General features: G+C 52.5%; 1 protein-coding gene across 5 annotated transcripts; it reads left to right on the top strand.

Annotated features, from left to right (window-relative positions):
* Positions 1 to 9: 9 nt before the first annotated feature.
* Positions 10 to 10,892, top strand: AP5B1 (adaptor related protein complex 5 subunit beta 1). 5 transcript variants are annotated; one of them, XM_032879481.1, is made up of 4 exons: positions 10 to 115; positions 6,906 to 7,064; positions 8,078 to 8,245; positions 8,349 to 10,892. In XM_032879481.1, the coding sequence occupies exons 3-4, from the start codon at positions 8,096 to 8,098 to the stop codon at positions 10,824 to 10,826; spliced, it is 2,628 nt and encodes an 875-aa protein (XP_032735372.1). In that variant the 5' UTR covers positions 10 to 115; positions 6,906 to 7,064; positions 8,078 to 8,095; the 3' UTR covers positions 10,827 to 10,892. The 5 variants fall into 5 exon arrangements, with proteins under 5 accessions (XP_032735372.1, XP_032735374.1, XP_032735370.1 ...); XM_032879483.1 differs by lacking the exon at positions 6,906 to 7,064 and having other exon boundaries at positions 12 to 115; XM_032879479.1 differs by lacking the exon at positions 10 to 115 and having other exon boundaries at positions 6,554 to 7,064.
* The last annotated feature ends 11,574 nt before the right edge of the window (positions 10,893 to 22,466 follow it).

The following is a 22,466-nucleotide window of genomic DNA, read 5'->3' as shown; positions in this document are numbered from 1 at the left end:
GACCGTGCCCGGGACGGCGCGCGCGCCCGCCTCCCACTCCTCGGGGCCGTCGCTGCCCTCCCTGCCGGCCGAGGCCCTTGCAGCCAGGTGCACCGCGCGGCGGGGGAAGCGGCAGGTAAGCGTCTCCCGGCTCGACTGGCGTCCCCTGCGGCTGCTCGGGAAGTCTTAAAGTGCGAGCCGGACGGACGGGTTCACGCTTTATTGGCTCGCGGCGGTGTGTGTTGGTGGCTGGGGCGGGGTGGGGGGGTGATCTGAGCTAATTAGCTTGGAGCGTCCCGGGGAGCGACGGCGCATGCGTTGGGAAATAACGGTGACAACCCACCTATTTGTTACCTGTCGAACCGGTTTCCATTCCGCTGCCAGTGAGGTGGCCTCGCGGCCTGGGCGGGGTGGCCGGGCGGGGGCGGAGGGGGGGTGCCCGGCGCGGGGGCACCCAGTACCCGGCTGCCCCGCCCGCCCGGCCGCCTCCCGCTCTCTGGGGACCACCCGCCCCCCAGCCCGGAGTGCTAGCTAGTGCTTGGCGAACGGAAGCTTCGGAGTTTCGGGGGGAGCCGAGGAGGGGAGGGGGCAACGTTATGTGCACCCGCGCTCGCACGCTCTGCGGGGGATGAAATGAAACTCGCCCAACGGGGCCCGGCCAGGCTCGGCGCGCCCGGGGCGCCGGGGGAGCCGCGAAGCCGTCGGGCGGGAACGGGCGGTCCCGCCCACACTTGTTGAACCGGGCCTGGACCCAGGCGGCCCCGATCCCGAAGGCCCGGCTGAGCAATTCGTGGTTCAGCCAAGTGGTATTTGCCGGGCTCCGGCTCCGTGCGGGCAGACACGCGAGGCTCCAGGAGCGCGTAGGCTGGTGGGCGGGCCCGCGGGGACGACGCGGCCACTGTACAAACTGTACACACTGTACAGCGGAGAGTGCCCGCGGAGAGCTGATCGCCGGTCCCCGCCCCAGCCCGCTTTCTGGCCAGGGAAGGGAGGAGGGCTTCGTGGAGGAAGGGGCGTTTAAACCTCTCCGAGTCCACTGAGATCCGTAAGACCCTAGCGCCTTCCTCACTGGGGCTTACACTCCCGCAAACACCCTCATCCTGGTCCCAAAGGGCCAGATTTCAGGTGCCCAACCTACTTTGCCTGTTTTCGGCCCCTGCAAGGCAGAGGGCTCTTGTCCGCTTCTGGCAACAGCCCACCCTTGGCTGAGGGTCAGCCTGGGAACACACACACTCCCCTTCACCCCCCAACCCCAACCGTTTCAACAAACTCTGTCCAGCCCCCAGGTTTAGCTGGAGGGAGGCCCACCCTCGGAGTGCTTGTTGCTTTCCAAGTTACTGTGACACTTTGGGCTTCTCTAACCGGCTGGCCTCCTGGGGTCAGGAATGGGACCTCTTCCTCTTTTTAGCTCTCCGTCTACCCCCATATAAAATAAACATTTCAGGATCTCTACCACACATACACCTTTTCCATGTGTTAAATATTTGCTGGAACAGATTAAGAGGAAATGAGTCTGATAAATGAATTCGCACAATTCCAAAAGTCAGGAGTCAAAGGGGAGCAGAAGCCTGGCTACCGACTTTGGGGCAGACCCTTTACATCCCGCCCCCCAATAGGTGGTCCAGGAGCCCCCTGAAGGTGGGCGGGGAGAGTGTGCACTTCAGGAACAGGTGGCTTCCTCCTTCACTCCCTCCTGGGGCTTGTGACTTTGGCCAAAGGCCTTTCCTTTCCAGCCTGTTTTCTAGTCTATCACCTGGGAATCCTGTCACCTACCTCCTGGGGTCACTGTGGGCTCTGGTAACGGGTGCTGCTCTTTGCCCCTTCCTCTCCCAGGGCTCTGCCTTCGCGCACCCCAAACATACTTTGTCACCCCTCCCTTCTTACCTGCACCCTTTGGTTCAACTGGCGTGAAGTGAGCACCTTACCTTTTGAATAAATCCTGGAGAAACATTTTCCAACACAGTGTGTCTAGGAAGTAGATTTAGTTAATTAAGTCAACAAATATTTATTGAGCATTTCGGCTGTGCCAGACCCTGTCCGGGGCTTGTTACACAGTAGGTGCTTAGTGGAAACTAAGTCTGCACAGATGACCTTGGACAAGAAGCGCAGTCTTTCTTGTTGGGAGGAGGAGGTTAGTAAGGAACAACTCAAATGTCTCCACTTGTGGAAAGAATGTCACACAGTGTCAGGAGGGATAGTCACCCATGCTATCTGCTGCTATATCTCTGGTATCCAGTATCCACCGTTGTACCTGGCACAGAGTGGGTTATTGATAAATACTTGTTGCATGAAAGAATATCTCTTTTTCTTGACTCATGTGACCCATTCAGCTTTTCACGTTCCAACTTTTGGTAGAGGCAATGGATACAAAGCAAATTTATTAGAAGGAAAGCAATAGGGCAGGCTCAGTGACTGAAGGCAACTGACGCAGGCTGTCAGGGAGGGAGAGATGGAGAGAGCGGTAGGGACGGTGCAGAATGTGGCTGTCTAATAGGGCAGTAATAATCATGTCATTTGAACAAAGAAACCCAGTGTGGCCACATCCGTCCATTTTCGAAAAGAAGCCAAAAATCCAGGTTTGTATGTAAAATCAACCAATTTTTAAGAGTTGGCTCAAAAAAATGTTTCTAAGATCTTATTTATTTATTTGACAGAGTGAGAGACAGCAAGAGACAAGCAGGGGGAGTGGAGTGGGAGAGGGAGAAGCAGAGCTCCGGCAGAGCAGGGAGCCCGATGCAGGGCTCGATTCTAGAGTCCTGGGATCACGACTCAAGCCAAAGGCAGACCCTTAATAACCGAACCACCCAGTCTCCCCTCAAAAAAAAAAAAAAAAAAAAACCTTAAAAAAAACCCCATGGAAAACGTCAAAGAAAATACCATTGCAAGTCAGGTTTGCCCCATAGGCTGCTGGTGTGTAGTCTGTGGTTCCTGAGCCGCCCTAGAATGAGACAATGTGCATGAACTTGGATAAACACCGAGCTAACCTGTGAACTCCATGAGGTCAGGCTCCTTCTGTTCTGTCCACACAGTGTCAGATGTCATTCATTCACTCCTTCGTTCAGTCAACAAATATCGAACACCCACCAATTCTTGGCACTGATGATTCTGTGATGCCAGGTAGACAGAGAAAGAAGGAAAGTTTCAGTGCAATGCATGACTTCGGTGATGGGATAGTCACAGGTGGGGGTGTTGAGATCTCAGCAAGAGGTTGGGGCCGGCTGGGTGAGCAGGCGGGAGAACCAGATCCCCAGAAGGAACACCTGGGGCCGCAGAGTGGGAGTGAGCCTAGTGTCATGAGATGAACCAAAAGACGAGGTGGTATTGGGAGGGGACGGCAGGTGTGGGAACTGAGGTCGAAGAGGCGGCTGTGCCATGTCACGTGAGGCTCCGTATGGTGGGAGGCTGTGGTAGAACGGAGTACTAGAGAGATTGGTAAGGATGCTACTATTGGAGCAGGGGTGTGATGGTGGCCTTGGCGATCTGCAAAGGGAGCCATGAGCTCTGATTCTAGGTGTTCTGAGCGGACCTCTCTTGTTGGCATAGTGTTGGGACAGGGGAGTGAAGGAAGGCAGAATTCTAGCAAACAAGTCAGGACCGTGATCCCTGGAAAGTCATGGCTGGCTCCCAGCTTGAATGCCGGGCTCCCAGCCTGAGAAGCCTAGAAAGATCTGGGGCAGGAGTTAGATGGAGAAGGTCTTGAACTACCCCTTCCTGTTCCCAGACAAGGCTTAGCAGGGGAGCTGGGAGGGGGTAGAGGCAGGGCAGGCAGGGGCTGGGAAGTAGGGAGGCTGAAGGCAGAAGGGCTCCCAGGAGATGAGATGTGCTGCGAGGACAAGCAGGCAAGGGCCTGGAGTTGGGGTGCCCCAGACTTTTAGTCTCTGGGGACTCGAGGCAAGCCACCTAACCTTTCAGGACCTCAGTTTACACATCTGTAAAGTGGCGCTCCTAGTTCAGCTCTGTTCCTCAGAGAGGTCAAGAGATGTTGATTTGCTTTTGCCGGAAGTCCAGCAGCCTTTGGAAATAGACTCATCAAGCAGGCTGATGGTTCCATGGCCACCAAGGCCTCTGTGTGGCTCACACAGTGGCCTTTCCAGCGCCAGGTAACAATAGCCTCGGGGAGGCAGCCAGGCTGCCATGAGTGCTGTCAGGACACTGACCCCTTCACCTCTGCAGAGTTCCTGCCTGTGGGCCTCCCAACTGTCCCGATGTCCAGGTGGGCAAAAGGCTCCCTCAGCCGGAGCTGGGGGGTACAGGGGGCAGTAGCCAGAGGAGGATCATTTCTGGGCCATCTGGAGCCTCTGGAGCTGTGCAGGGAGAAGCCAAAAGTTCCTGCTGGAGGAGGCCAAGGACCCAGGTGAGGCTCTCCACGGTGGCTGCACATCTGGCCTGCCAGACTTGATTCCCTCCTCAGTTCCCACGGCCTTCCCCACCATGGAGACTGGAACCAAGTACTCAGGGCCAAAGCCTAGGGTCATCTGCACCCCCTCTTCCGTCACCCTAACATCTACCCGCCGCTGAGTCCCAGGGGTTCCCAAATCAGCTGCATATGCCCACACCTCCATCCACAGCTGCCACCCTGGGCCAAGGCCACAGAAAGCCCCTTTCCCCACCCCCAGCCAGCTGGCTCCCCCCAGCCCAAGCCCTCCCGTGGCTCCCATGGCAGCTGGAATAACATCTTGGGGGCTTGATGCACTCTGGTCCCTCCCGACCTCCCAACCACTGGCCTCTCCATTCCTGCTGGTTCTGCGCGTGCCAGCACGCTGGGTGCCCGCCATCCTCCCAGCGGGCCAGAGCCTGGTCCTGTTCCGGCCTCTCCTCCGCTGTGCCCTCCTCCCAGAAGGCTTTTCTCCACTTGATGACTGCTTACCTCTTGTCATTCAGGTTTCAGCCAAGTGTCCCCACCCCCACCGCCTCACCCATTACCCCGTCCTGTTTTCCTGGCAGATCTTCTACTTTGTGAAATTTTTATTTGTCCTGTTTGTTTGTTGTCCCCTCCCGCGTCGTAAGTTCTGTATACAAGGGGCCGCTTTTCTTTTAACACCATTTTAGTAGCTTTATTTAGATATAATTCATAGACCATAAAATCCACCTTTTCAAAGTATACACTTCAGGGGATTTGGTATCTTCACAGAGTTGTGCAGCCATCACCACAGTCTTCCAGACCATTCTCATCACCCCAGAAGAAACGCTGTACACATTAGCAGTCACTCCCCATTTCTCTCTTCCCCAAGCTCCTGGCATCCATTACTCTGCTCTCCATGGATTTGCCTATGGAGGTGTTCTTTTTAAGACATCCCTGTATCCGCAGGGAGCACCCAGTGCTGACAAGAGGGGTTGGCCATGTCCCCATTTTACAGATGAGAAAACTGAGGCTCAGGACTCCTCAGAAAACTGACTTTTCCTTTTCCAAGCCTGTGTCTATCTCCCAGGAGCTGGGCTACACCCTGGAGGCTGGAAACTCAGCAGAAAGAGAAGGAATGAGGTGTGAACTTCAAGTGGGGGAGTTCCCTGCTCCGCTACCTGGCTGCAGCCCACCCCTGGGCCCTCTTGGCTGGGGGGTCGCTTTCCCCGGCAGGCCCGCTGACTGCAGACTCTGGGAATGACTGTGCGCTCAGTGCTGATGGGCTGAGCTTAACTCTCTGCCTGGCCTGTGCCAGGGACAGACCAGTGCCACTGTCCTAGAGGGGAACAGGGCAGGGACATCTGGGCAGGCAAGCAAGGGTAAAGCCCATCCCAGGACCTGGACACCCTCCGAGGGCTGAGGGTAGCTGATGTGGAAGGAGGGCATCAAGGGGCGGTAGGGGGCTGTTGCTGAGGTCCAGCCTCTACCTCTTAGGGGTTCTATGACTTGGGGCAAGCGACTGCACTTCTCCGGGCCTTCGTTTCCTCATCTGTGCATGGTAGCCATCCCCGGGTACCCCAGGGTGGCTGTGAGCCTGGGAGTCCGTGTGGATGCACCCACCACATCGGGAAACACACACAGGTTCCCTCCCTCCAGACCCCTGGCCCCAAGGAGCCAAAGCTCAGAAACGCTGCTGAAGGTCAGAGGCTAAATGCGAGCCAAAACCAGTGGCAGACTTCCTGACCCTTTGAAGCCTGTCTCCCCAACTGTAAAAAGAGGTTTAATAATCATTCCTCCCTCCCTGTGAGTGGTGAGGGCTAGGGGCCTGTGGTTATCAGCACCCTCTGGGCCTCAGACAGGGAAACCAGACAGGCTCCTTGTTACCCCCAAGCTGCCTTCCCTCCCAGGGCTGCTCTCATCCTGGCCTCTTTCATCTTTGGTTTAATTAGCCGGGCTGCCCCACCCCACAGTCTCTTGGGCGGGAGTCAGCACTCCCATTTTATAGATGGGGAAACTGAGGCACCTAGAGGGAAGTGGTTTGGGGCTGCCGCCTGTGAGTCAACCATGGAGCCAGGGCCAGAGTTGGGACTGGGCATTCCAGCTGGACCTGTCCCTCGGGGTGGATCCCTGTCTCCATCCCCCTGGCATCCCTGGCACCACTGGCACCCAGAGAGCCTCTTTTCCAGCGCTCTCTACCCCACCAGTCCCTACCACCTCCCATCTGGTGGGCAGCAGGACAGGGTGGGGAGGGGCCTGTGGAGCCTGGAGAAAGGAGAGAAACGAGTTGGCAGCAGCCATAACATGGGGGCTCAGGTCTGTTTCATCTTCAAAGCTGGCTAATTAGAGCTAAAGGCTTTACTGTAGCCTGTGGGGCCTGGACGCCCGCAGTTCTGGGCCACAGAAGCCAGCGGTCAATGGGGCATCCGCCCGTGCGGTCCCGGGCCCAGGAGACACTGCTCTGTGAGCTACAGGCGACCCCCCAGTGTGGCCAAACAGCCCCGATCCTGCCCTCTGGAATTCCAAGAGTGCTGGATTGGCGCACCGCTTGGCCCGAGGTCTTTAGTGGCGAAGTCTCCGCTTCCAGGTCCGTGCCAGGCCTGCCGCGAGCCCTGTGATCCACCCGGCCCTGCCACTCTGCACGTCGGCATCCCGTTGTTTTCCGGCTTCCTCCAGGATTATGGCCTTGCCCTGCCAGCTTTACCCTGGCTAGGCTGCCGCAGCCCTTGCCGACTGTCAGCTGTTGGTATGGCCTAAGGCAAAGGTCAGCAGCTTCCGCCCGCGGTGACCCCGGCGCCGGCTCCGCGCCCCCAAGCCCAGCCGGGGTGGGGGGTGGGGGGGTGGGGGGGTGGACGGGGCCGGCGTCGGAGAAGCGAAGCCAAGCCCGGAGGCGCCCGCCCGACCGGTTCGGCCGGGGCTGCGAGGAGCACTTCCTGCGGGCGCTCTGGGACCGCACCTTGCACACCCCCCAGCGGACACCCTGGGAGCCCAGAGACCCGCACCCCACGCCCTCCGCAGGGTGCGGAGCGCCCGGACGCCGGCAGGTGGGGAAGGGGGGACGTGCTGGTGGCCATCATCGCGGGCGCTGCGGGCCCGGGCTGTCAGAAGGCCCTGGGATCGCAGCCCCCGCCCGGAAGGAACCCAGGCATCCGGGAGCCCGGGCCCACCCAGCTCCACCGCCTCTGCCTGGGCCTGAGGCGGTTTCGGGGAAGGGGGGCCCCGCGCGCAGCAGGACAGTTACTCAGCCCCAGCGAAACCGGCGAGTCGGCACCTGCTGGCGGGGCGGGAGGGGAGGCGGCGGCCCCGTTACGGCCCCGCCCACGCCGCCCACGCGCCGCGCGCCCCGCCCTGCCGCGCGCCGCCGCCCGGAAGGAGCCGGCCGGCCCGAGCGCCCGCGGCGGCTGAGTCAGGCGCGGTGAGATCTGCCGGCCCGTTACCGCGGGCGCCGGGGGCCGGGGCGGCGCTGTGGTTTCGGTGCGGGCAGCGGGCGGGCGGCGTAATGAGCTCTTGGCACGCACCGGGCGCTGGCGGCCCTGCCCCGCGGGGACCCTTGGTTGCCCGCTCCGGCGTCGCCCCCGAAACCTCTCGGTTTCATCTCGGGGTCCGGGCGCGGGGTCCCCCGCTGGCGTCTGCGCGTGGCAGGGGGCGGCTGGGGTTTGCGAGGCGGCCCTGGGGTGACGGCGGCCCCTTCGGGGTGCGTGCAGGTGCTCGGGCGCCCTCTGGCGGCCGCGGGCCTGACCTTCCTTCACTTCTTTGCAGGGACCTGGGTGCGGCACCATGGGACCCCTGAGCCGGGAAGCCTGGGCCCAGCGCCTGGGCGCCTTCCGGGCCAGCCCGTCTGCCTTCATGGCCGGTCCCGAGGGTGAGGATCTGGGTCGTAACCTGTTGAGCGAACTGAGAAGTGAGAAGCTGAGCGAACAGACCAAGGTAGGCCCTGCGTGCATCCCCCCGCCCTGGGCCATCTGGTCACCTCAGGCCCCCGCGCTCGAACCACATTTTCGTGATTCCCACCTAAATCTCCCATCCCCAGGTTTCCTTGCTGGCTCTGAGCCTGGAGTACCCAGCCCAGCTGTGGCCGGACGCCGCTGCAGCCGAGGCAGCCGCCACCTCGTTGTTGGACACCCTGGTCCTTCTGCCCCCACGGCCCTCAGCCCTGCGGCGGCCCCTGCTGCTGGCGGCCACCACAGCCCTGGCGGCTGGAGACGCGCTGGGCCCCACCTCGGGAGCCTGCCGCCGGCTCCTGCCACTACTTCTTGGCTTGGCTTCGGGCCGCGATCTGGGGCGAGGCTTTGGCCCCGCCTCCGAGCTGCGCCCCCTACAGGCCACGGCGTGTGAGTGCCTGCGGGAGCTGGAGAGCTGCAAGCCTGGGCTGCTGGGGGGCTGCCTGGGGCTGCTTCGGCGCCTGCTGGGGCAGGAAGGCCCGGTCCAGCCGCTCAGCCTGCTGCTGGCACTCGCTCTGCGCAACGCCTTGGTGATACGGGCCAAGGCCAAGGCCGGCCTGCAGGGCCTGCTCGTGGCTCCCACCACAGGTGGTCCCTGGAACTGGGCACTAGCTGAGGAGGGGGATGCCCACGAGCAGCCCCAGGCACCCAGCTGGCCGGCGGCCGCGGACGAGGAGTGTGGCCTTGCAGTGCTGGAGCCCAGTCCTGAGGAGGCCCGGGAGTTGCGGGCTGCTGTGGCCCAGCTTCTGGACTCCTCCTACCTACTCAGTCCTGTGGCTCAGGCCCAGCTTCTGTGGCTGCTGGGTTGGGCTCTGCGGGGTCTCCGGGGACAGCCGCCAGTGCTCTTCAAGCCACAGTTGGTACGGCTGCTGGGCACGGCCCAGCTGGCACTCCTGCATGCCGTGCTGGCACTCAAGGCGGCCTTTGGCGAAGCCCTGTTCACAGCCCAGGATGAGGCCTTGCTGCTCCGCAGGCTCACCTTGGCAGCCCAGCACCCCGCCCTGCCCCTACCCGCCCACCTCTTTTATCTGCATTGCCTGCTGAGCTTCCCTGAGAACTGCCCTCTAGGCCCTGCGGGGGAGGAGGCCGCCCCCCTGCTGCTGGGGCCCCGGCTGGGACGCGGCCTCCTGCCCAGTCTCCTCCATGACCCGATGGCTCTCCTGGCCCGCCTGCACCTGCTGTGCCTGCTCTGTGCCGAAGATGAAGAAAAGGAGGAGAAAGGCCAGGACTGGAGCCCCCAGCATTACCTAGGGGAGCTGCTGGCTGGCCTGCGCCAGAGGGCAGCCTTGGATGGGGGCCCCCAGGCCTTGGCTGCTCTCTGCTTCCAGGCCTCCTACCTGGTCGTTCGTTGCCTAGCCACGCAACCTCTGGTGCTGACGCCCTTGACCCACGGGCTGGCCGAGCTATACCGAGCCCGGCCTGCGCTGGCTCCCCATTTTGTGGATCTCTTGGATAGGGTGGGCCCTGAGCTGGGAGAGCCCCTGAGAGTGGTGCTGCGGCAGGAGGTGGTGTCCAGACCCGGCAGAGACGAGGCCCTTCGTTGGCACCTGAAGATACTGGCGAAAGTGGCCGATGGGAATGCTCCAAGTGCCACCCTAGGCTTCCTGCGAGCTGCGGCAGCCCACTGCACAGACTGGGGCCTCCAGCAGGCTCTGCTGCGGGTCTGCCGGACCTCGATGCGGGTGGGTGTCCGAGAAGGCCTGGCCGACTTGCTGCAGGCACTGGCCAGGCAGCTGGAGGACCCTGATGGACGGGACCATGCCCGGCTCTACTACATCCTCCTGGCCCACCTGGCAGGGCCCAAGCTAGGGGTGGCCCTGGGCCCCTCTCTGGCTGCACCGGCATTGACCTCCTCGCTGGTGGCCGAGAACCAGGGCTTTGCCGCCGTGCTGATGGTGCAGGAGGCCCCGGCCCCTATTCGGCTACGTGTGGGGCCCCGCAGAGCAGTGGGCCCGGGCCCGGTGCTGCAGCTCCAAGTGGAGGTGCTGGAGACCGTGTTCTCTCTCGAGCTGCGCTTCCGCGTGCAAGGCCAGCTGTACGCGCCGCTGGACGCGGTCCACGTGCCCTGCCTGCGCCCGGGCCGCCCCTACAGCCCTCTGCTCCTGCCGCTGCAGCCCCGGCTCCCGGCTCCCACGCAGCTGAGCGTGCGCGCCCTGTACGCCACCCCCGCCGGCCTCACGTGCCACGCCCACCTGCCGCCCGTGCCCGTGAACTTCGAGGACCTTTTCCTGCCTTTCCCCCAGGCCCCCGAGGACGGGGACAAGCAGGGCTTCTTTGAGGAGCTCTGGGACTCCTGCCTGCCAAAGGGAGCCGAGAGTCGCCTCTGGTGCCCTCTTGGGCCGCAGGGGCTGGAGGCCTTGGTGTCCCGCCACCTGGAGCCCTTTGTGGTGGTGGCCCAGCCCCCCACCAGCTACCATGTGGCCATCCGCCTACCCCCAGACTCGAGGCTGCTGCTGCGACTGGAGGCGGCCCAGGCGGATGGAGTGCCTGTGGCCCTGCGCACCGACGACTGGGCTGTGCTGCCTCTGGCCGGGGACTACCTCCGTGGGCTCTCAGCCGCTGGCTGAACCCGGAGGCTAGGCCAGACCCTGAGATGGTCTTGCTCAGGGTGGGCCCTGAGGGTCAGAACACAGTCCTGCAGCTCGTTTCTTAAAAAGCAAAAAAAAAAAAAAAAAAGGGGGGGGGGGGGAGAAAAGAAAAAAGAACATATTCACTAATGACCTTCACGGGTGTGTTTCCTTTTGAGCCCTGGCTGGGGGAGGAGAGGCTCCAGGAAAACCAGAGGGGGAGCCGCTGCCCTGCCCCACAAATGGGAGAAAAAGCATCCCTATCTCTGCTTCCCAAAGAGGGTCAGGCCCTGCGCGGAAGCCATGCAGTAACTTAGGAATGTGGGAGCCGGCCTTGGGCCTCCTCCAAGCTTTGCGAGGTCCCTGCCCTGGGGAGCTCAGCCTAGCTAGGATGTCTGACCAAAGGCCAGAAACAGAGGAGGCTGCAGTGGTCTGGTGGCCCCTCCCGGGGTTGGAGGGGGTCCCCATGCTGCGTTGACTGGAACCAGCTCTAGGAAGGGCTGGTCAGTATAGTTTGGGAGCCGAGAGAGAGAGGTTCCAAGGTGTGGGCTACAACGAAGCTGACTTTTCCTCACCCCAACCCCACCTGAGGACCTAAGAATCTTCTAGGTTAGACAAGCTCGTTCCCCTTGGCCTTTTTCCAAATATGTGAGATATCTCGGCTTCAAACGTACTGCGAAGCCGCTCTGCTAACCAGGCACCGCGCTGGTATTTTCCACAGACCATGCCTCCCGCCGTGCTTTCAACAGCTCAGCAGGGCCCCACAGATGAGGAAATTTGTAGGCCAGAGGGGTTAAATGATTTTCCTGTGGTCACCCAGCTGGTTAGTAATCATGTTTTGTCACCTCGGAGCAGGTTTCCATAACTGCACCGTCGGAAGCGAGAGCTGCACGGGCAGGAGGGCCACAGACACCTGGGCCAGCCCTCAGGAGGCTGCGGGAGCGACAGTAGGAAGTCCTGGACCCCAGAAGGACCAGGAGCTTGGGGCCTAAATTCCGTGGTCCCTGCCTCTCGGGCTCCCAGTCCCCAGGTTCCTGGGGGCCAGTCCCGCCCTCTGGATTGTGGCAGGACCAGAAGAGAGAGCAGGGCTTGGGACAAGCTGGGCTCTTCCAGGTCAGATCAGGAGGTCTGTCCCAAGTTTGAGGCACAGTAGTCAGTTGTGGGAGCTGAGCCAGCCACAGCTGATCGGGAAGGGGCTGGTTCCAGGACACAAGCTTGTCCAGCTGTTTGCAGCAGAAAGGGATTGCGGATAACCAACTATTTCCAAGGTGGCTGGGAAGGCTCAAGGAGGGTCCTCTGGGAGCCAGCTCTGGCACCGCTGAGTTCCAGAGCCCACTGCCCCAGCTGGAGTCTGACTTCTCTCAGCACCAGGGGCGGGCCCGGACGTCAGCAGGTGGATGGGCCTTCCAGCAGGGCCTCCTGACCCCCACGAAACCTGCGTCTGGCACCCGATAGAAAGGCTGAGCCCCTGAAGCTGCCCAACGGCCTTGGCCTGGTTTCCTCCATCCACGTCCTTCAGAGGGTTTCCCGTGAGTGGGCCGTATGTCTCCCACAGACCTCCAGCACGGGGGAGTCCGGAAAATCTGCCTGTTCTCTTCTTGCCCTCAGCCGCAGGATGTAGGGTTAATCCTCAGCCAAAGATAGAGATCACTGGCCTGTGTAAGGACTCACCAGCCACCCCTTTCTTCCATCTGTCTAGCCATCTATGCATCTGCCCAATTCTCCAGTGCTGGGCCCCAAAGGCCCCCAACTCCCCGACCCCTGCCACACATCTGTCATGGTAGGAGTCATATATGTCCCCTCCTTGTGTCTATGTGACAGTTTCCCTGGGATACACACTCCTAGGAGAAGAATTGTTGAATCATAAGGCATGCACGAGCTTGGCTTGACTAAAAGGTGTCTCTGCCTGCTCTCAGTATGCCTAGGGAGGTAGGGATGGACATGAGTGAACCAGCCCACGCCATCCACCGCCGTCCACCCCTTTGCACATGCCCATCCACATACCCCAGCTCACACTTCAACTTCTCGAAGGTCATAGCAACACCAGCCTGCTCCCACGACAACCCTTCCTACAACCAAGATTTCTTCCCCAAAGGGAAAACCCCAATTTCCAGCAGCCGCTGGCCACCCATCTGGACGTTAGTGATGTTCGCCGGTTGCTGGTTCTCCACTTCTTGTAGGTTCATAGCCTTCCCCACCTGCCTGAGGTTGGGCCCAGTCATGAGATCTGCTTGGGCTACTGAAACACAGAGGGTCCATTCTGGGGCAAAACATTCACTGCTAACCACTCGGCTTCCTGGCCCTTTCCTGCCCTGGCCTGGCCGCTGTGGAAATGTTCATGGATATGGAGGTGTTCGAGAGTTGAGTCACAATCCCGTCTCAGTATACTGTAACAAAGGCACTGGATTAAGACGGCAATCATTAATAACACACACCTTCTATGACACAAGAGGAAAGACATAGGAGGGATATTGGTCAAGCTATATTTTACTTGCAAGGAAGAAAGTATTGTGTAACGAGTTGCAAGGCCATAATGGGGGCCTCCAACTTTTGCAAATGAGAATATTGTACAGGGTGCCCAGTTAACTTCAAAGAAATGACAAATGACTTCTTAGTATCAATAGGTCCCAAACATTAGAACATACTTTTACCCCCCCAAAAATTGTTTCTCTGAAATTCAGATATAATCAGGCATCTTGTATTTTATCTCTCAACCCCAGATTCTTCTACAACCCATTGTATATACATATATTTTTTCTTTTTTTTTTTTTTAACCTTCAAGGCTCTTTACCTAGTAAGGTGACCTTCATCCCTGAGAGGTTTGAGTCCTTTGTAAGCCTGCCTGTGTCGAAGGTCTTTCGTTCCTTGAGTCCTGGGGACTCCCCTTCTCCATCGTGTGGCCACAATGATTTCTTCCTTGATCATCAGGACCAATCAACCTTTCAGAGCTGTTGGTTCCAAGGCACGAAGAGGGCAAAATGACAAGGGAGGGGTCTTCCCTTCCAGTTCAAAAGAACCAGTGCTGGGTCCATTAGCATTCAGGCTTGAGTACTAAGGACTCTGAACTAGCAAAGCCCAAAGCTGAAGGGATGAGAAACAAATATTTGAGAGAGGCTTCCAGATTGCTAAAGATAATGGTAGCAACGCAGGTGCCCATCTCCCTGCCCTCAACCAAATAACCTGGAATAAAGAAAAGAGAAAGATATAATTACACAAAACCAAGTAACCCTTAGTATAACTTGAAGATAAAATGCTCAGACTTAAAAAAGTACCTGTAAGTAAAAACAAACAAAAAACAAGTGACAGCAAAACATCACCCATGTCCCCGTCCCAACCCCACCCTGCACAGGCTCTGGGCAGACTGGTGGCAAGAAACTAGAAGAGAAGAGGGGAGCCAGTAATGACCAAAGCCGGTTGGAAGACCTCCCAGAAAGACTGAGTCCACCTGAAGTCGGAAAATGTGAAGACATGTCTAGAGCAGGTCAGAGTTTTGACTACACGGGAGGGATTTCAAAGTACCCCGCGATTTGAGTGGGCAGTCTTTGAAACACACAGATTCAGGGAAAGCAAAGAGCAGAAAGGAAGGGAGAAGTACCTTTTGGCATTTGGCTGCCAAAGGGGAAGCAAATGGAGAAATTTCATGGCTCTGCAAGACAAAAGAAGAAAATCAAAGGACCCAAAACTCCTTCCCCACTCTCCAAACAAACAAATCCGGGAAAGCATCTGGACCCTCCAAGTTGGCAGAAGAGGGAGCATTGAACTTGGAATAAAACACCCAACACCACAGAAACGAGCAAAAAAAGATTAACAGGTTCATATGGAGTCATGGCAAAATATCAAAAAATGGATTTCATGGCATGTCAACGAAGGAAAATTTACACAGGCTCCTGAAAAAACAGCCACAAAACATGAGAAAACTAAACACAGCACTCTAAACAGAACTACGTGTACACAAAACAAGCACTTGAAGATATGCAAAATTCCCCAGAATGAGAAATTTTGAAAAGAATGGGAATAGATAAAACCCAGGAGAAGAATATAGAAGGTTAATTGAACTCAGGAGAGAAAGGGAAGAAACAGACAAAATTATCCAGAAATACAGATTACATTATAAGATGCCCGAGGGAGAATGGACTCAAATAAATGTATAATAAAAGACAGGAAAACGACCAAGAAAATGAGATTAAAAAGTAAAAGTCCGAACAAAATTATGGCAGAACATTGTCAAAGAAGGAATCCTGTTTGTGTTATTGGAGTCTTAGAAGAAAAACCAATGAACCAGAACCGATATTTAACATTATAAGAAAACTTTCCAAGAGCAAAAAAATCTGCACCTTGGAAGGGCCCTCTGGGAACTTTGGAAAACTAACCCAGATTAATCAACGTTGAGACACATCCTTATAAAATTATTAGATTTCAAAATATTTTTAAAAAAGAATTCTCATAGGGGCGCCTGGGTGGCTCAGTGGGTTAAGCCTCTGCCTATGGCTCAGGTCATGATCCCAGGGTCCTGGAATCGAGCCCCACATCGGGCTCTCTGCTCAGCAGGGAGCCTGCTTCCTCCTCTCTCTCTGTCTGCCTCTCTGCCTACTTGTGATCTCTGTCAAATAAATAAATAAATAAAATCTTTAAAAAAAAAATAAAGTGTGAACCAAGGATTTTTATATTCAAACAAGTCGTCCTGCAAGTCCATAGGAAAGAGCTTTCTGTTTTTCAACGAGTCCTTCAGGAACTCGGCACCCCGGAGCGGTCTGAAAGAGAAGGTGCTTCATCCAGCCATGATGATATGTGTGTCTCTGACCTAAGGCTAAACCAAAGGGGGCATAAGGGTAAATAAGTAAAAATGTTTTATCGCGATAATTAGTGTAATTAAAAACGTGGAGAAGAGGGAGAGGGAGGAAAACAGGGTAAAGCCCATTGATGGTATATGGGTGACTCTCGGCTCCAAATTTACTCTTACTGGCTGCTCTATGAAAATAAATCTGGGCCCTTCAAATACTGGTCTTGGCCAGTTGGCTCATTACTAAGCTTCGTCAGCAGAGGGCGCAGAGGAGCCACTGCAGCCGGAAGATTGCCTTCCAGTCTCCGGAGGACTCGCAAGACAATGTCCCGCCCTTCTCCAGTACCTGGGCCCCCAGGCATCAGGCAGCTCCAGCACCCATGGCTCTGCCAGCACCAGCCTCCTCTAGTGCCTGACAGCACTTCCCAGCACCTCACCTCGGTTTTGCATCAGAGTATCTCCAGTGAGAGGGGCATCTGGGTGGCTGGCTCAGTTAAGCGTCTGCCTTCAGCTTGGGTCATGCTTCTTATATCTGTTATTTCTATGTGCTTTGCAGTTCTCTTTTCTTATTGCTGGCTAATGTCTTGGAACCTCAGCCACCTATTATGGTTAATAATTCTTTATATTAAACGTCCCCGTTCAGGGGCGCCTGGGTGGCTCAGTGGGTTAAGCCTCTGCCTTCAATTCAGGTCATGATCTCAGGGTCCTGGGATCGAGACCCACCTGGGGCTCTCTGCTCAGCGGGGAGCTTGCTTCCACCTTTCTCTCTACCTGCCTCTCTGCCCACTTGTGATCCCTATCTGATAAATAAATAAAATAAAAAATCTTAAAAAAAAAACAAAACAAACTTCCCATGTTCAAATTACTGTGTGATTTCTCTCCTGATTGGACCCTGGCTGATAAAACAGGCAATGGGGAGAGTTAAAGGTGCCAGTAAAAATGGATAAGCCAGACAGAGTTTTGAAACGGAGGGTTGTTTTTTTTTTAAGTATAAACACTATATCAAACGCTAGAACAATACAAGCTTTCCTATGTATCTTATAAACTTATAAATGGAAGATCAAAGAATAGGGGCTCCTGAGTGGCTCAGCTGATTGAGCATTCCACTCTTCTGCTCAGGTCATGACCTCAGGGTTGAGAGATCCCACCTCCCCCCACACTCAGTGTCTACTTGAGAGTCTCTCTCTCTCTCTGCCCCTTCCTCTGCTCACACTTTCACGCTCTCTAAATAAATAAAATCTTTTTAAAATGTATCAAAGAATATACACCTCATAGAGAAAGAAATATCAGAACTAGAAAAGACTTCAAATAGCCAAAGTAATGTTGAAAAAGAAAACTAAAGTTGGAGGCATCACAATTCCAGACTTCAAGCTGTATTACAAAGCTGTCATCATCAAGACAGTATGGTACTGGCACAAAACGAACACATAGATCAGTGGAACAGAGTAGAGAACCCAGAAATGGACCCAGAACTATGTGGCCAACTAATCTTTGCAAAGTAGGAAAGAATATCCAATGGAAAAAAAGACTCTCTCTTCAACAAATGGTGTTGTAAAAATTGAATAGCACCATGCAGAAGAACGAAATTGGGCCACTTTCTTACACCATACACTAAAATAAATTTAAAATGGATGAAAAGACCTAAAGGTGAGAGAGGAATCCATTGAAATCTTAGAGGAGAACCCAGGCAGCAACCTCTTTAACCTCAGCCATAGCAACTTCTTCCTAGACACATCTCCAGAGGCAAGGGAAACAAAAACAAAAGTGAACTATTGGGACTTCATTCAGATAAAAAACTTCTGCACAGTGAAGGAAACAGTCAACAAAACTAAAAGGCAATGGATGGAATGGGAGAAGATATTTGCAAATGACATGTCAGATAAAGAACTAGTCTCCAAAATCTATAAAGAATTAATCAAACTCAACACCCCCCCCCAAAATAATCCCATTAAGAAATGGGCAGAAAACATGAACAGACATTTCTTCAAAGAAGACATACAATTGGTCAACAGACACATGAAAAAAAATGTTCAACATCACTCATCATCAGGGAAATACAAATCAAAACCACAATGAGATACCACCCAACACCTGTCGGAATGGTTAAAATTAACAAGTCAGGAAATGACAGATGCTGGCGAGGTTGCGGAGAAAGGGGAACCCTCCTACACTGTTGGTGGGAATGCAAGCTGGTGCAACCACTCTGGAAAACAGTATGGAGGTTCCTCAAAAAGTTGAAAATAGAACTATCCAGGGCCCCTGTGTAGCTCAGTCAGTTAAGTATCCGACTCTTGATTTTGGCTCAGGTCATGATCTCAGGGTCATGGGATCAAGCCCTATATCAGGCCCCGTATCCGTGCTCAGCAGGGAGTTTGCTTGAGATTGTCTCTCTCCCTCTCCCTTTGCCCCTTCCCCCCACTCTCTCTCAAATAAATAAATAAATTCTAAAGAAAAGATGGAACTACCCCATGACCCAGGAATTGCACCTACTATACAAAAATACTGATTCAAAGAGGCACATGCACCCCAATATAATAGCAGCATTATCAACACTAGCCAAAGTATGGAAAGAGTTGACATGTCCATTGGTTGATGAGTGGATAAAGAAGATGTAATGTGTATATATCATATATATATAATATATAAATATTATATAATTATAATTGTAATTTATATATAATATGTTATATAAATTATATAAATATAATCATAATTATATAATGTATATATTATGTAATATATGATGTATGATATATTACATATAATATATATCATATATTGTATATATATATAATGGAATATAACTTGCCATAAAAAAATGACATCTTGCCATTTGCAAGTTGGGGTCTGACCGTGGGGAGACTGGTCACTTCACCCTGACTCCCGCTGTGAAAGAGGGATACAAACCTTCTAAGTACTTACATGTGTGTAACTTACTGGGTGGCCAAGCCTGGTAAAACTGTCGGAGTGAACATGTGACTTTTAAATGTTAAAATAAAGATTTTTATACAGAAAAAAAATCCACAATGTGGATGGAACCAGAGGGTATTACACTAAGTGAAATAAGTCCACCAGAGAAAGACAAATACCATATGATTTCACTCATATGTGGAATTTAAGAAAAACAGGCAAACAGGGGAAGGGAAGGAAAAATGAAATGAAAACAGAGAGTGAGGCAAACCATAAGAGACTCTTAACTATAGAGAACAAATTGAAGGTTGCTGGAGGGGAGGTGGGTGGGGGCATGGGCTAAAAGGATGGTGTGCATTAAGGAGGGCACTTGCTATGATGAACACCGGGTGTTTGTTTTTCTTTAAGATTTTATTTATTTGACAGAGAGAGACACAGTGATAGAGGGAATACAGGCAGGGGGAGTGGGAGAGGGAGAAGCAGACTCCCTGCCCAGCAGAGAGCCCGATATGGGGCTCGATCCCAGGACCCCAGGATCATGACCTGAGCCGAAAGCAGACGCTCAATGACTGAGCCACCCAGGCGCCCCAACACTGGGTAGTACATGTAAGTGATGAATCACTGGATTCTACTTCTGGAACTAATACTACGCTACACATTAACAATTTGAATTTAAATAAAATCTTGGAGGAAAAAAAGAAATATTAAATATAACAAACATAACTATAAAACATTATGACAGAGCATTAACACCAAACATAACAATTATATTGATAAATGTAAATTTAAAGCTTAACTCACCCATTTCTTCAATTTTAAAAAATATTTTATTTATTTATTTGTCAGAGAGCCAGAAAGAGCACAAACAGGGGGAACAGCAGGCAGAGGGAGAAGCAGGCTCCCTGCTGAGCAAGGAACCCAATGCGGGACTATTCCAGAACCCTGGATCATGACCCAAGCTGAAGGCAGACGCTTAATTGACTGAGCCACCCAGGTGTCCCTTTTTTAAAGATTTTAATGGGGCTCAACTAGCAAGACCCAACTATGCGTTATCTACAAGAGAAACACCTACAGCAACATGATTCAGAGAAACTAAAGATAAGGGGAGGGACAAAAGTACACCAGGCAGATGGAAACAATAAAAAATCAGAGGTAATGCTCTGATTTTTAAAATAGAAAATCAGAATAAAGCAAAATAGAATTAAATTCAAATAGATTAGACATGACACAAAGGGCGCTTTTAAATATTATAAGCCATGATTTACAACAAAGCTGTAACATTTGTCAATATTTATGCACCAAATAGCATAGCAAATTAGTTTTTTTTAGTAATCTCTATGCCCAATGTGGGGCTCAAACTCATGACCCCAAGATCAAGAGTCACACACTCATCTGACTGAGCCAGCCAGACACTCCAGTAAACACTTTTAAGATGTAGTAACTAAAGGGGGCAAATAAATAGAAATAGAAATACACTAATTACAGGAGATTTTAATATATCACACTTGGTTAAAGACAGATGAAGAAGAGGACCAAAAATGAGGAATGAGATCGAAGACATAAACAACATAATAATCAATATGGTAGATCTCAAGGAAGTCTACTGAATTCTATATGCTAGCAATGAACAATCTAAAAAGGAAATTAAGAAAAAATTCTATTTATAATAAGATCAGAAAGAATAAAATATTCCAGAATAAGTCTGATCGAGGAAATGCAGGAGTTATACACCGACAACTTACAAACATTTCCGAAAGAAATTAAAGATGTAAATAATGGGAAGGCATCCATGTTTATGGACTGAAAGGCTGAATATTGTTAAGGTGGTAATACTCCCCCCAAATGGTCTATGGGTTCAGTCCAATCCTCACATCACAGCCTTTTTTTTTCCATTAATGGAAAAGCTGATCCTAAAAATTCATATGCAATTTCTAAGGCAAAAATTAACTAAGAGCTAAATGTAAGAGCTCAAGCTATAAAACAGAAGAAAAGATGGGGTAAATCTTCAGGACTTTAGCCTTGGCAATGGTTTCTTAGGTATGATACTAAAGGCATAAACAGCAACAAAGGTAAAATGAATTACACTGAAAATTCTAAAATTTGTACATCAAGGGACATGATCAGGAAAATGAAAAGACGATCCACAGAATGGGAGAAAATATTTGCAAATCATGTATCTGATAAGGATATAGTATCAACATATATCAAAAACTATTACAATTCAACAACAAAGAGACAAACAACCTAATCAAAAAACATGCAAAGTGGGGGGCACCTGGGTGATTCAGTGGGCTAAGTGGCTGACTTTGGCTCAGGTCATGATCCTGGGGTCCTGGGATTGAGCCCCGCATCAGACTCCGCACTCAGTAGGGAGTCTGCTTCTCCCTCTCCCTCTACTCCTCCTCCCCACTCACACACTCTCTCTGAAAAATAAATAAAAATAAATTACCACAAATTTAGCCGCTAAAAAAAAAAAAGTGTCTACAAATGGAAATAGAATTTCCCTTTGGCATGATGAAAATATTCTGAAATTTGATCATTGTACTGGTCTCACGATCTTGTGACTATACTAAAATGACTAGATTTTACACTTTAAAGGGGCGAATTGTGTGATATGTGAACTATATATCAATATGAAATATTCTAATAATGGCAACTTGTTCAATGTATGAAGGCAGTGAATTTGAAGGAGCTCTCAGCGGCCAAACCTGGAATAAGTTAAGTAAGAAAATAATGATAATAATGGGTTAAAACCTAAAGAATGAGTAAATATCCATGAGCCCATGTTGCTATAAGTCAGTAGTTGAATGAGTAAATAAGGGAGAAGAGACGGCTTTAGAATTCCAATTAACCAATGTCAAAGGAATGTCAGAAATAGAATCACCACTAGGCAAACACTGTAGCAGTAATCAGTTCAGGTGATTATCAGTGAATTCTTAAATAGTGGGGGGAATGTGATAAGGCACCAATTATTTGCAGAGTCTCAAAATATCTCCCTGTAAGACACTTATGAAATATAAAATATAGTGACTCTTGGGGCACCTGGGTGGCTCAGTGGGTTAAAGCCTCTGCCTTCGGCTCAGTGGGTTAAAGCCTCTGCCTTCGGCTCAGCTCAGGATCCCAGGGTCCTGGGATCGAGCCCCGCATTGGGGAGCGGGGAGCCTGCTTCCTCCTCTCTCTCTCTGCCTCTCTGCCTACTTGTGATCTCTGTCAAATAAATAAATAAAATCTTTAAAAAATTTTTTTTTAATTTAAAAAAATAAAATACAGTGACTCTAAAGAGGAGAACTCTGACAGACATGACCTTCGCCACGTGATAGGAGTTAACATACCAGTAATAAGTGCGGTGATGGGGCGTCTGGCTGGCTCAGTCCGAGAAGCATGCAACTCTTGGTCTTAGGGTTGTGGGTTCAAGCCCCACACTGGGTATAGAGATTACTTCAAAATAAAATCTTTTTTTTTAATTTTATTTATTTATTTGACAGACAGAGAACACAAGTAAGCAGAGAGGAAGGCAGGGTTGGGGGGACAGACTCCCTGCTGAGCAGAGAGCCCCATGCGGGGCTCGATCCCAGGACCCTGGGATCATGACCTGAGCCAAAGGCAGGGGCTTTAATCCACTGAGCCACCCAGGCGCCCTCTTTTTTTTTTTTTTTTAAGTGCAGTGATATGTTGATGGGGAAAGGCACAATAGCACTTCTGTGGTATTCTTGCCAAAAATAAATATCTTCAATCCAGTTGGAAGAAAACATCAGGCAAATCCAAACTGAGAGATATTCTACTCTCTCTCCATAAGTGCTCTCCGTAAGTGTCATGATCATAAAAGAAAAAAAAAAATGACTAAGGAACTGCCACATATGGAAGTAGACTAAAAAGCATGATAATTAGATGTAATGTGGGATTTTAGGTCAGATCCTGGACCAGAGAATGGGCATTGATGGGAAAGCTGC

The sequence above is a fragment of the Lontra canadensis genome, unplaced genomic scaffold (assembly GCF_010015895.1).
Source record: "Lontra canadensis isolate GAN:19392208 unplaced genomic scaffold, GSC_riverotter_1.0 scaffold66, whole genome shotgun sequence".
Lineage (NCBI taxonomy): Eukaryota > Metazoa > Chordata > Mammalia > Carnivora > Mustelidae > Lontra > Lontra canadensis.
Note: the sequence above shows the minus strand (reverse complement) of the source record. Positions and strands in the feature narration are given on the sequence as shown.

Coding starts and splice junctions, on each gene's coding strand:
- AP5B1 (XM_032879481.1), top strand. CDS start 8,096: ATGGGACCCCTGAGCCGGGAAGCCTGGGCCCAGCGCCTGGGCGCCTTC. Junction 8,246..8,348: donor AGCTGAGCGAACAGACCAAG/GTAGGCCCTGCG, acceptor TCCCATCCCCAG/GTTTCCTTGCTGGCTCTGAG.